General features: G+C 44.4%; 1 protein-coding gene across 1 annotated transcript in view; it reads left to right on the top strand.

Annotated features, from left to right (window-relative positions):
• Window positions 1-3,885: 3,885 nt before the first annotated feature.
• LOC148041934 (uncharacterized) overlaps window positions 3,886-13,659 on the top strand; it is a 33,249-nt gene continuing 23,475 nt past the window's right edge. Inside the window, exons 1-3 of the mRNA XM_087684219.1 lie at window positions 3,886-4,085; window positions 4,155-4,212; window positions 4,367-5,281. Coding sequence (XP_087540345.1) covers window positions 5,163-5,281 — 119 coding nt within the window. The 5' untranslated portion in view covers window positions 3,886-4,085; window positions 4,155-4,212; window positions 4,367-5,162. The remainder of the gene's footprint in view (window positions 4,086-4,154; window positions 4,213-4,366; window positions 5,282-13,659) is intronic.

The raw sequence follows: 13,659 nt of genomic DNA on the forward strand, positions 1-13,659 counted from the left end.
TCGTCAGGGCGCTCTGCTAGATCAGCTTCAGTGCGATCAGATGCTTCAGCTTCGAGTAGACGATCTCGATGCTCGCGACTTGGGCCAGAGGGAGGGACTGCGACTGCAGGAGGATCAGGGGAGTGCTGCTGTGGAGACACGGACGCGGTGTCTCCATCCCGTCATTCAGCTGGAGCTCGGTCATCTCCAGGATTTGTCACACCTGTGGGGACGTCCACTCCAGTTACACCGGCTTTTGCGCAGCCGTCGGCAGATGTCACGCCTTTTGGTGGCACTCCTTTTGGTGGCACCCCCTCTGGTGGCACCCCTTTGAGTGGCACTCCGGGAGAGGGTACCCCCGTCGGTACACCGGATGTTCAGGGGTCTCCTGGATATGCCCAGGAGCGTGGACAGAGATGGGAGAGGGCCCATACGAGGCACACTCCTAGGGATTATGGATACCTAGTGGATGGCAGGTCAGGAGCCATCATCATGAATGATGAGGGGAGGAGGGTGGCTCGCATGAGGGAGTTGTGCCAACAAGTTTTTCGGCACAACGTCCTAGATCATTGGAGGAACATACCGGAGGGGAGCAAGGAGTACATAGTAGCATCCTTGCACGAGGAGTTCCCGGTGCCAGCCGCAATGGATAGATTCTCTACGGGCTGGATGATGGATTGCATGCGTGCATACATGTCACATAGACGATCCGACGCACGCAAGGCAATCAAGAGTGGGGCTCCAAAGCCCGAGTGGTTAGATGCAGACGACTGGCGCCGACTGAGGGAGGAGGCTACAAATTCGCCAGGACGTTGGAGTCAGCAGCGGGAGGCGGCGAGGGCACGAATCGAGGCCGGATCGGTACATCATCTTGGGAGTGGCGGCCACAGGACATATTTGGAGGACTTTGTAAGTTTCTCTTTTGTTTTGCTTATTTGTTTTTTTGAGATATTATTTGTACTGACAATCATGTTTCTAACAGTTAGCATTTTGTTTTCTTTGCAGCACTCCATTACAAATCACGATCCGCAAGGCCTTGAGACTCGATATGCAGAGAGGCACGGTCTCAGATCATTGATCGACCGATTGTACAGACGCGGCGGCCCAGTAAGTCACTCATCTTTCTTGTCCGTAGTTACCATGAGATATTTGAATGCATTATTGTATGGTGGATTGATATGTTGTTTCTTTTTCTGTAGAATCCGTTTGATGCTCCTTTACAGCGGGAAGAGCTTTCGGGGGACGACGATTTGTAGCTCGCTCTTGGATCCTTAGTGCTCACATACCTTTAGTTTTTAGTCGCCCGATCTATGTAGACATTTTCTATGTATTAGTGATATTGTTTTATGATTGTACCAATCGCATTTTATGCGATATCATGTATTTATTTCATCTATCAGTTTTATGATTTCAGTATACATTCTTTTTGTTTGCAAACGCTTTGTATGCAGCAGTGCAGAAACTACTTTGTATGGCTCTCATACAGCACACAGTGCTATATGTGGCTGCCCTGCCACAAATTTTTTTTTTCTCTGTTACCGTCGCTATTTGCGTCGCAAATTTACTGCACGCGTCGCTATTGTCGTCGCTATCAGCGTCGCAAAATCTCTGCAACCGTCGCTATATGCATCGCTATTTACGTCGCAAATGCGATGCATATAGCGACGCATATAGCGACGATTCTATGGCGTCGTCAATAACGACGCTTTTTGCGACGACGGGGGCAAATTTTGTTGTTTGTATTTTCGTTGCTTTAAACGTCGCTATAAGGTCTATATCTTGTAGTGTTCTTTGTTGGGCAAATGTTTGTTGATGATAATAAAAATGTGATTGAGCAGGACTTCGAGAGCATTACTTCTCTCATCGAGCTCTATGATAGATTTTCAAATATTTCACAATTTGTTTCCTCCATCATGTTGCCATTGTGCTACTCCTTCGCCCTATCCTCCAACTCCCCCATGGGGAGCGTGCACACGAGAGAGAGAGAGAGAGAGAGAGAGAGAGAGAGAGAGAGAGAGAGAGAGAGAGAGAGAGAGAGCTTTTAAAATATTTCAATTTAAAAAAAAGAGGATGTCTCAAAGTTGAATTTCAAACTCTCAATAGAGTTGGGAGATTTGAGAGATCTTTGGTGGTTCAAAAATCACTTCGGTCTAACCAATTTGATAATGTAAGACAGTAAGAGATATATCTATACTAACTTATTATTTTGGTTGTAGCTTTGGGAGGTTCGGGAGCTCCACAAAGCTTCTCAAGCCTAGAGGAGGTCCCGAAGCAAATTCAAAATTTAAAATAGCTATCTGTTTTACCACCCTCCCCCCAAGACAAAAAGGTAATCTCTCTCTCTCTCTCTCTCTCTCTCTCTCTCTCTCTCTCTCTTTCTCTCTGTAGCAGAAGTGATCAAGTGGATTCAGCCTCCTTAGCTAAACCTTTCTCCCTCCCTGTCTCAATTGTGGGCATATGCATAGAGCATTGGGAGGGGCATCTCCAAGGGGCATAAACCGTTTGTAGGCATGCGACTTGTGTTGCTTATAGGTATTGTCTCTCTCCCTCACTCACCCAATGTAGGTCCCCCCCCATAGGAGTGCAATGTAGGTAGGGAACACCTTTCTGTCGTAGAGCAAGGGGGGGTGTCATGGTGAATGGCAAGCATGACTACGTAATGTCACATGAGGTGCACTAGGTGCAGGCACTCATGGAGCAACATTGTGTTGTGTTCTCTCTCTCTCTCTCTCTCTCTCTCACTCTCTCTCTCTTTCTCTCTCTGAGCAACGCCTCCCTATCTCTCTCTCTCTCTAACATCATGCGTTGGCGATAGGTGATGTAGAGAAGCATAGGTGACAGACATACAAGCACATGAAGATAGTGGTGGTGGAGTAGCATGTGTTGACAATGTAGTAGGCGGTAGTGGCGACGTTCCTAGTCGGGCGGTGGTGACACAAAAGCCAATGTGGTCAAGTCACAATAGTGCAGACCCTAGCATTGCCAGTCACCAAGGAGAGAGAGAGAGAGAGAGAGAGAGAGAGAGAGAGAGAGAGAGAGAGAGAGAAGAAAAAAGCGAAGAATAAGAGAAAAGAAAAGAAAAAAAGGAGAGCGCAAAAATGGAGAGAGGAGGCAAGAGAGAAGAAAATTGGAGACGGAGGGAAAGAAGAAATTTGAAGAGAGAGAGAGAGGGAGAGAAAAAAGAGAGAGAGGGGGAGGGAAAGAAGAAATTTGGAGGAAGAGAATAAAAGAAAAAGAGAGAAAAGAAAAAAGAGAAGAGCAAGATAAAAGAAAAAAGAGGAGAGAGAAGACAAGAGAAGAAAAGAAAAGAGAGAGAGGGGGTAGGAGAAGAAAATTTAAGAGAGAGAGAGGGAGAGAGAAAAAAGAGAGGAGGGAGGGAAAGAAGAAATTTGTAGAGAGAGAGAGAGAGAGGAAAAGAGAAAAGGAGAGAGAGAGAGGAAAATAAAAGGAAAAGAGAAAAGTAAAAGGCAAAGTGCGAGAGAGAAAAGAAAAGAGAGAGAGAGAGAATAAAAGAAAAACAGTGAGAAAAGAAAAAAGCAAAGAGCAAGAAAAATGAAAAGGAAAAAGAGGAGAGAGGAGGGAAAAGAGGTGGAGAGAGAAAAAAGAGGAGAGAGAGAGAGAGGGAGAGGAGAACCAAAAAAAAAAAAAAGAGAAAGAAAAAAGTAAAGTTGCGGTGGAATATCGCTTCCCTTGCAGCTGATTCGAAATAACGTTCCTTGCATGGCTAGCGTTCCTTTAATTAAAAAGAAAACGTACCAAGGGATTAACGATTGGATAATCCTTTAACTTTTGATTAACGATTAATTACGTGACAATGATCGATGACGACAACCAAAGGGATTAATGACTGGGTCAATTAATGGCGATAGTGGGAATGAGCATGCGCTAAAGAGGGCAGTTTAACAGCTTTTTGTTGTTGTGACTTTTTGTCTCTCCGGAGCTCTTCTCCTTTCTTCCTTTCTTCTTCTGAAAGGAAATAAGGAGACGAAGAAGAGCAGCAGCCGTCATTGCAGCACAACTAGCAGCAGCAGCAGCAGCATTGTCATCACATTCTGGTCCTTTCCCTCCTGCTGCCACATTGCATCGCTTGTGAGGCACAGCTTCCGGTAACTTTCCCTTCTCTCTCTCTCTCGTGCTTTTTCCGCCCCCTCTCATACCCTCCCCCATTTTTGCAGCCGTCTTTCCCCTTCTCTCAGTACATTGCGGCAGCCCATTCGCCTTACCGTGACGCAGGTAACTCATCATTGCGCATTTTCCAGTCTTCTCGTGCAAATTAGCACCATTTCGCAGACTTGTTTCTTAAGGAGATTATGCCCTCAGGTTACCGTTTTCATACTGTTCTTTTTGGCCTTTCCCTGCGAAATGATGCTTTTGAGAGGCTGTTCAGGTCAATTGTTCATACACATTGGATAAAAAGCCTCTCGCGGTTTTTGCTCGGAGACGTGTGGAAGACATGTTTGGATGACATCAGGCTAAGTTCTGTTCAGATCCTTCTGGTTCTACAAGTGACAGAATCTGTTAGTCAATAGTATGGAGCGAATCAAACCATTTGCAATCCGTAGAAGGAAAATGGTGGACAGGTGATATAAGGAGAATGCAGGTTTAATCTCAACCATCTCTGCATTTACAGCGACTGTAAACGAGAGTTTGCTCGACTGCAGATGCTCTGTGGCTTCATATGTTGCGAAGATTGTCACATCAAAGAAAGTTTTGGAAGATAGAACACCAGGCAAGAGCATCTGCAGACTGAAGTGTCTATGCAGCAGGCACAGAATTGTCCAGAAATTTTGAGAATCTATGGTTGAAGCTAGGGGAAGGCCATTTTTAACTGTGAAATCCCCCCAGAGTTACATCCCGGTTTATTCTTATCAAAGCAACGCCCACTGGCGTCGTCAGAGCAAACAACCCGTAGGTGCGCCTTGTACCTCTGCTGTTGCTGCGCACCTACGGGACAGGACACTTCCTCTTTCAAGGTGGAACCTGTATATCCTTCCACCTGGCAAGGGGACGTTTCTCTGCCACCCACAGCTTCACAGCCTTGCCCTCCTCCACAGCCTCGAGATGCATTTTTTTCAGAGGAAGGTTTTGAGCCGGTCAATGGGTTTGTTGCAGTGAAGCTTGGGCCTCCATTAAAAGGGAGCCTGAAACGGCCACAGCAAAAGGCAGATACAACCAGTATTGACATGAAAGTAGAAGATAGTTCTGCTTCTGAACTGAATTGTGTGCATCATCAGAAGAGGAGTATCATGTGGCTCGACAACTATGGCAAAGAGCTTACTCAAGTGAGAGAGTTTGAACCAAGGTAATACTTTTGTCACCCATATGATGCTAATGAGTTTGACTGATCAAACAGGCTTGACTATGCAAAAGTTTAATTTGGTGTCTCTTCATGTCTTGCTGGAGCATTACGGATGACTATATCTGTGCATCTTTTAGCAGTTGCATATGATGGTTATTGTTTTTAGTGGAGATCTGGGCCACCATTAGGAGGTTTAGCAGTCAAGGTTCTTTTTTGTGAATCATGGATTTGTCTCAGGTGTGAACACTTACAGTAGTGCAAGGAGTGAGGATCTTCTCAACAATGATAGGATGAGGGTGCAGATACATTCTCTGATGTGTTTATGAAGTAACTACTGTCTACTCCTTCTCTCCTTCTAATGAGTTCAGTGCGTCTTTAGTTTGGAGTCTTTTATCACTGCTCTTGTGACGATGAAAATGGCTTCTACTTTAAAGTGGGCCATGGATTTGGTCATTGCTTACATAAATGTAAGAAGCAAAGGAAGGGCAATATTGATAAACAAGGAAAGGTCCCAAGATAGTTTAGTTGAGAACGATTTTTGGCCTGTGGGCTCGTGGCAGCTGGGAATAAGTACTGAAGTGTGGCTGAGGATGCAACGTGCAAGAGATGATCACAGCCAAATGACGGGTATCCTAGAAGGCAGCCCAAGGGGCAGTCACTTGCTGAGTAGCAGCAGCTCTTAGCAATGGTTAGTGAGAAGCAACTAGACCATGGGCAGGCCATTGGTGGCTTTGCTAGGCTGGGCAGCCACTTGACTAGGCGGCCAATTGTGAGAATGGGCAATGGAAGCACAAGAACACAATTACTGCATCGAGAAGATTGAACAATGAAAGAGAGAACCCAATAACTTGAAGAATGGATGGATGCGTAATAGGGGAGGGAGGGCAGTTTGGGCCACCTTGAGTGACCCCATGTTCCTTCAATGCTAATTGCAGGAGGGCATTCTATAGGTTTGATGAGTCTCGGTGTCTTACCAATAAGGAACTCGCAGAAATGCCGAAACAATTGATTGCTCTGAAGTTCAATGGCAAGTGAGATGGGAAGCTTGTCTACATTTGGTTTGATGGAGGTGGATGTTGCCCTTGTGCATGTGACAAACGGAGTGTGTAATGCACTGAGTTGTGAGGAGAAACAAAGGGAGTCTATTTGTGTGTTGAGTGTGTGTGAGATGAAGGTGAGCGAGAGTGTTGGTGGCTCGTTGAGGTGAAGATTGTTCAAGGTGGATTGAGGCAGATTGAAGAGTTGTCTTGGATAGGACAATCGGCCAACTTTGTGGTTTTGAAGTGGTAGTGAGAGCTTGGGTTCTTGTGGGTGACATTTGTAAAAATCTGTATCTAACTGTTCTAACAATTCGGGGATCCCTTCTTCCTTTCTTGGGTTCTCTTATCTTTTGTTGAATTGTGCATTAGGATTGTGAGTCTTACAATTGGTATCAAGGCCAACTCTCCACGAAGTGCAAGGAGTGATTGGATTGGAGAATTAAAATTTTTTGTTGCTTCTCTATAGTAAGTTACAGGGTTTTGCTTTTCCCCCCATGGATGCGTTGTACAAAGACACTTTGTACTTGAACCTTGTGATGCAAGTGGAGGCAACACAAGCAACAGCAAAGGCTGCATGCTTGGAGGCGGTATTGCTTCACCAAGAGCTCACTATTTTCTAAAGTTAGATGACTTCTTCTCGTTTGATGGTCGCTTAGCTTTGAGGGGAGGTTGTTGACATGGGGCAATGTGTGTAGGTAAGAGAAATTGGAGTGGTTGGTTGCCCTAGATTTAGGGGACAAATAGTCTAGTATGGTGGGCTCATGTTGCAACTCTCCACTAGCTAGCAATAAAGGGGCTAGCACCGTTTGGTTGTCTTCACTATCAAGTTTATATAGAGGATCGAGCTGGTGGGATCACTCCCCTACTCCCATTCATGTGCTCGATACCTTGAATCCTTCTCCATGAGGTGCTTCAGGCCTCCCATGTTAGCAGATTAGTTAGCTCATGAGTGAGTCTATGCATGTCTATTTGTGGGCTGGGGACAACAGATTATTTTAGGCATTTTTCTTGTGTTTTCTCTTTTCTCTCTCGTGTTGTGTAGTCTATTACAGCAGTCTTCTATGCTTCCATCGCTGCACCCACTTCTGACATGATATCAGATGTCCATGTCAGGTTCTGGTGTGCTGTTTTCTGTTGTTCAGGTCTGCCTACTTCTTCTACTGCTTGCTGCTGATCAGCCTCTTTTACGTGCTGCTGTCTAGGTGACCTCAATCTGAAGCAACTTGGCTTGTTTTCAGCCACCTTCACCTGGTGTTTCGAACAGCAGCCTGCATTCCTATTTTTTGCACTGATTTAATCTTGTACGGCTGTATTTAATGCTTGGACTGCTTGCATTTTTGCTACAGCTGCTTTGTGTTTTCCTGTTTCTGGATTTGTGCAGCCTTCTACATCTCTTCCTAACCATTTAGATAGGTGTTTCCAAGTTTGTGGACAGCTTGCAGACCACCATTTAAGTTGATGTGTGTTAGGAGTCATGTTTGTCATGCCTTGTCATCTCCTGCTTGTGAGCCTTAGTCTGAGTCAGATGAGGACTTTAGGAGCTCTGACCTGTCTATCACAGCACTCAGTTTATTGCATTTCAATGCATTTTTCCATCCAGATAGGATTTTATGTGCATTTCCCGGGGCCAAGGAGTCTAACATGTATTCGAGCCGGTGGGTGGCAAACCCACGGAGACGCAAGGAACTTGACTGGCGGGATCCCCTTCACGGGGTGCACCATTGACCGACCATGATCTTCTGTGAAAGGTTTGAGTGGGAGCGTACTTGTTGGGACCCGAAAGATGGTGAACTATGCTTGAGCAGGGCGAAGCATTAAATGTTGGTTGGACATATTTTTGGCCCCAAATTTCAAGTTGGCCAGTTTTGGAATTTTTGGCTATTTATATCCATTTTCCACTGGACAGTTAGTTAGATTATCATCTTTCCTCCTTGAATGGCAGGTGCACACTCCGACTCTGCCATCTTCCTCCATCTTTGGTGCTGTCATCATCATCAGCTTGATCTGGTGCCCTCGTTGATATTGTGGGCTGCGTGCAGGGACTGATCAATCTTGTATTTAGCATTTGTTCCTCATTTAATGCAGGCTTCACTCTCACATGGTATTAGAGGATGGGAATCATAGCGTTTGGAAGATCGATGAAGGGGGAGGTGAGTGATCGGGGGTAGTGAGGGGGATGCCCATCATAGTTGTCCCAAGGCGAAAAGAAGCGCTCGTGGGTAAGTGGAAGGCGCAGTGTTAAAGGGTAGCATTCCTCCTAATGATATACCATGGTGCTAAGAGGTAGTGAAGTATGTTGGCCTAGGTGTGGAGCAATTGTGTAAGGGGGATGCCCATCATAGCTGTCCCAAGGTGAAAAGAAGTGTTCACGGGTATGTGGAAGGCACATCGTCAAAGGGTAGCATTACTCTTAACAATATACCATGGTGCAAAGAGCTAGTGAAATGTGTTGGCCCAGGTGTGGAGCAATTGTGTGATTAATTTATTAGAAATTGAATGAGAATGAAAGAATTGATCAATGTACAATAATACTTGATTACAAATGAGAAGCAATGTATTAATGAGGGGGAGTGCGTACAACGCTCAAGGTGATCACAATGAATAATGCCACAATTTTGGGCTAATAAGGTATGAAGTTTCTTTTTTATAATAAAATAAAATCCTAACGGCTTAACCATCATAGAAAACCCCAACTCTAGTGTCACTTAGTACTTAGGACACTAGGGGCAACAATTACATTGAATGATAGTTTAAATGCCTAGGGAGCTCGGATCATGCATCAAAGGGCATGAACACGTAGCCCATGAGGTGGCCTACAAAGCCCCCTCCATGAGATGGGTGGATTAATGTCATAAGGACATGTATTTTTGAAACCTCACTTAATATGTGGATTAATTTTTAATCACATGGTTAAGTAAATGTTGCACACGTGAGGTGTAACTGGTGTTAGAGTAAATTTATGATCCCGGAACCCAAGGAAATCACGGGATGTGAAAGGCAAAAGTTGCTATAAGTTATGCCGCACAGGTACTTGGTGGTATTTGGTGCCAATTGTTGGCCTAGGTCATTCATTTGGCCATAAGTGGTGCTTAATGGTACCTAACACCAATGTGATTGTCAAAGATGGCACAGAGACACTCGGAAATAGAAGTTGCCTAGCCAATTTAATTATTGGCCAGTTAGATTGTTTTTCAGAGCATCGAAATAATTATTAGATTAATTTTCAGTATTTAAAGATTGAAAATTAATATTTAATTATGGATAATGCTGGAAAAACCATTTGGAAAGGTTGTCACTTGTAAAAAATGCCCATGCAAGATTGAAAGACATCTTTAGAGACTCGAGAGAGACATTTTCAGTGTATTCAGCCTGCAAGAGAGAGGGAGGAGATGCTGGTGGTCTGATTGGCAGCCATTGGAGAACCTTCTGAGGTAGCCAGGGTCAGGAGAAGACCGATCAACAGCAGGCGATAGCATCTTCAGGCTGTTGAGACAGGGCAGCAGCAATAAATGACCGATTTTCTTCAGTTCTTTGCATCTACATGTTGTTGTGGCAGGGCAACAGCTGCATTTGACTGATTTTCATTCATTCTTCGCGACAAAACTCTGAATTTTCTCTCTCTACAGCTTTCTCTCTCATCTCCTAGCCATTTCACAACCTTGCTCCGAAGATCTCAGCATTTGGACCCTTGGAGGCTGAGAAATTTCAGATTTCTCTGATGTAAACCTTAATTTTCAGCAAAATTTAGGGTTTAGCAGCAGCCTCGGGAAGTGTGTCAGAAATTGGAAGCTCCAAGTCTTGGATTTTTGAGGGCTGAAGGTGAATTCCAGTTGAATTCAGGTGGAGGACTAGCCAACCATTGAATATGGGGCATTTCCATCGTCCATGAAGTGGGTGAAGGCCAATTGATTGCCTGAATCAAGGGGCAAATCAGATTGAAGACTTGCTGGTCACTTTGGAGCAGCAAGGGGAGTTTGGATTGCGAAGGGGATCGGGAGAATCCCATTGTAAATCAACTTTTTCTTCAATAAATAAAGCTAAAGAAATACCAAAAGGGGCGCCAATTTTGGGGTCAATCGGGTGTGCATTGTCTAAGATCAGTAGGTAAATTTGTATTTTTAGATTGCATTAATTGTTATCTGCTGTAATTAAGTTGTAATTAGGGATTTACCACCCATCCACGGAAGTCGTAGACTGGTTACAATTAATCTAGGAATGATAATAAAATCTTAGAAATGATATATGTGGTCATGGTTGCACATGTTCGTGCTGATGGATATAGCAACCTACGACAATACAATGAATGACAGATCATGTTTTAAAAGGTATCATGAGTAGAAATAGCTGAATAGCTTGAAACTATGATGGAGAAATAGCCTTCATGAAAAGATATGTCAAAATGTCTTTTGAATAACCAGTCCAATCACAATCCATGAATCCATGCATAAGTGAAGAAATAGCCTTGAAGAAAAGGCTTAAATCCTTGGTGTCCTTAACGTAAGTGAAAACACTCTTCATTGTTTGCCAATGATTCACAAGGCAGTTGTCAATTAAGATGCTTGATTAGGCGGAATATTTTAATGGTGTTGGAAGTATGCCCCCCTCAGTGGTGACAAATTGGGGAGACAAAGGTGTTAGAGATCACAGCCAGGCAGGAGGCAGCAGCAGGGCAGGTTTGGTGGCAGTCTGCACAGTCGGACTGTGCAGTCGGACTGCCACGTGGCAGTCCGACTGCCTGCAGCCCAGCCGACCTATTTCCTGGTTGCGCCCTATTTCCTGGCAGATCTCGGCTATTTATGCCCGACGTTCCCAGCAGTCTTACACACTTCTCTGACGCAGATTACAGACCGGTGACGCGCAGTTTCTGTCTCTGTTCACAGATTTCAGACAGCAGACAGTGCAGACTGCAGCAGACTTCGAGGTGGACAGCAGGTTGCATCGTCGAGGTGGAGACACGCAGTCCAGCGCACTGCGCCCGTGTATATCTTTGTATTCAGCATTCTTTATACAGCAGATCTTCATCGTCCATTGTCTCTTTCTCTCCCTTCTCTCTCTGCGTTCTCTCTCTCTCAGTCCTACGCTTCCGCACCGCTGCACTCTGACAAAAGGTGGGTGAAGAACACCGACATAAATTACAGCAAGTGGTTGTTGGAAATGATGCTATAATGCTGCAATTTGGATAGCATTGATCCCAATAATAAGCAAATCATCAATATATGGAATAAAAATCTGCAAATCCGAATTGTGTGGCATTGAAGGAACATGTGTCATAAAACGATCACTTGTTGAAGCAGCATGATCAAGAGAAATTTTAGCATGCTATTGATCATAGGTATCAAGACAATAAAGTCTCGATGTGAGAGGGCCGGTTAGTACAGTAGAAGAAGGTAATCGATCATCATAAACCACACATCTAGGGCCATTAAAGAGGACACGAAATCCCCAAGTAGCAATGGTTGAGATGGAAAGAAGCGTTGGGTGTTAAGTCCCTTCATCTCCATGTATATAGTCATACGGGTGTGAACACACCCTTATTGTACCCTAACATATAAATACATTCTTTCATTCTTTATGTACCATCACAATCTGGTACACCTATCTTTGCGTTCACTCTCTCTCTAACTCTCAACTCTGCTACTCGCGGCTCTATCTCGCACTCCATTGCGTGCTCTCTCCCCTTCAAGTACTTTGCTGATGTACTTGTCCTGTGAGAGACAACAAATGCTGCCCTCTGTCTCTTTTAATGCGCATGCCCAAAATGTGTTTAGCTGCCCCCAAATCTTTCATGGAGAAGGCTGAACTCAGCTGCCTTTTAAGAGCGTTCAAAGTACTCTTATGCTGTCCTGCAATCAACATGTCATCCACATATAAAACCAGCACAATAAGGCTTTCATCATTAGTCTTTGTAGTGTATAAGCAGTGATCTGCATGACTGCGTTGAAATCCATGGCTGAGCATAAAGGTATCAAATTTTTTGTACCATTGTCTAGGCGCTTGTTTCGGCCCATATAAGCTGCATTTTAGCAATAGCAAATACTTCTGGCTGCTTCATATACAACTCTTCATCCAAGTCACCATGAAGAAAAGCAGTCTTCACATCCATCCGATCCAACTCTAAATCCAAGGATGCGGTGAGAGCAAACAAAACACGGAGCGCAGTCATCTTTGCCACTGGTGAAAAGACCTCCTGGAAGTCTATGCCTTCTGTGTATAGCCCTTAGCAACCAGCCGTGCCTTGTATTTGGGCTTCCCATCAATACATTTCACTTTGTAAACCTATTTATTAGGATAGCTTTTCTATCCTTGGGCAAAGATACAAGCTCCCATGTGTTATTTGCATACAGAGACTTCATCTCTTCTTGCATAGCAAGCTCCCACTTTCTCTTGTTTTCACATGACTATGCCTCTCTAAATGTCAGAGGCTCACCCTCATCAGTCAACAAAATGCAGTCCAAAGATGGCTGAAACCTCTATGGCTACCTTTTGACACGTGTAGACCTTACCCAATGATGTGTATTGTCAAGCACTGGGCCTACATCCTCAGGTATGTGCACACCATCACTGGTGGCCGATTTTCAGCATTTCCTTGTTGCTGTAACCTGTTTTCAGCATGTTCTTCTTGCTGTCCTATTTCATCTTGTGCATCTACTTGCTGTTCACGATCTTTTGGCTGTAACACAATAGGTTGCTGCTCATTTTCAGCATCAAAAGGGACAGAACTTTCAGCTAATGGCTGCTGAATGGCTGGCTGTTCATGCTGAAATTTGACATTCTTTTTGTCAAGATCACCATGTGTAGCATTCTTAAGCAACTTTGCCTCATTAAATACTACGTCTCGGCTGCGTACTATCTTTCTGCCCTGAGAAAGCCAAACTCTATAACCCATCTCTCCCTCATCTCCATATCCCATGAAGATGCTCTTGATGGATTTCATGTCTAGTTTGGTCCTCTGTTCTACAGGTACATGCACAAAGGCATCACAACCAAAGATTGTTGAGCAGTTGTTGAGCGAAGAGCATAGCTGAGAGAGATGGGAGTTGAGCAGGAGTGAGCGTGAGTGCAACGGCTGGAGAGAGTGTGAGCAGAGTGAAAGTACGAATCAATAAGAGTGTACCAACAAATGTGTTGGTACACAAAGAATAAAATGTATTGATACTTAGGATATGTAAAGGAAGCATTCACATGTACAATGTGTGTGTACTATACACGGGGGGTTGAAACCGAGCCTTTATCCCAACAACCTCCCACTTAAAGGTCCGATGTGAAGCTCTATCTAGCCAACTCCCACTAGTCGAATGCAATGCTCGTGCTGAGCTTTGCTTAGACTTTTAGTGAGAACAT

This window comes from Lygodium microphyllum, chromosome 1, assembly GCF_053477565.2.
Source record: "Lygodium microphyllum isolate KBCC chromosome 1, Lygodium_microphyllum_v1.1.10, whole genome shotgun sequence".
Lineage (NCBI taxonomy): Eukaryota > Viridiplantae > Streptophyta > Polypodiopsida > Schizaeales > Lygodiaceae > Lygodium > Lygodium microphyllum.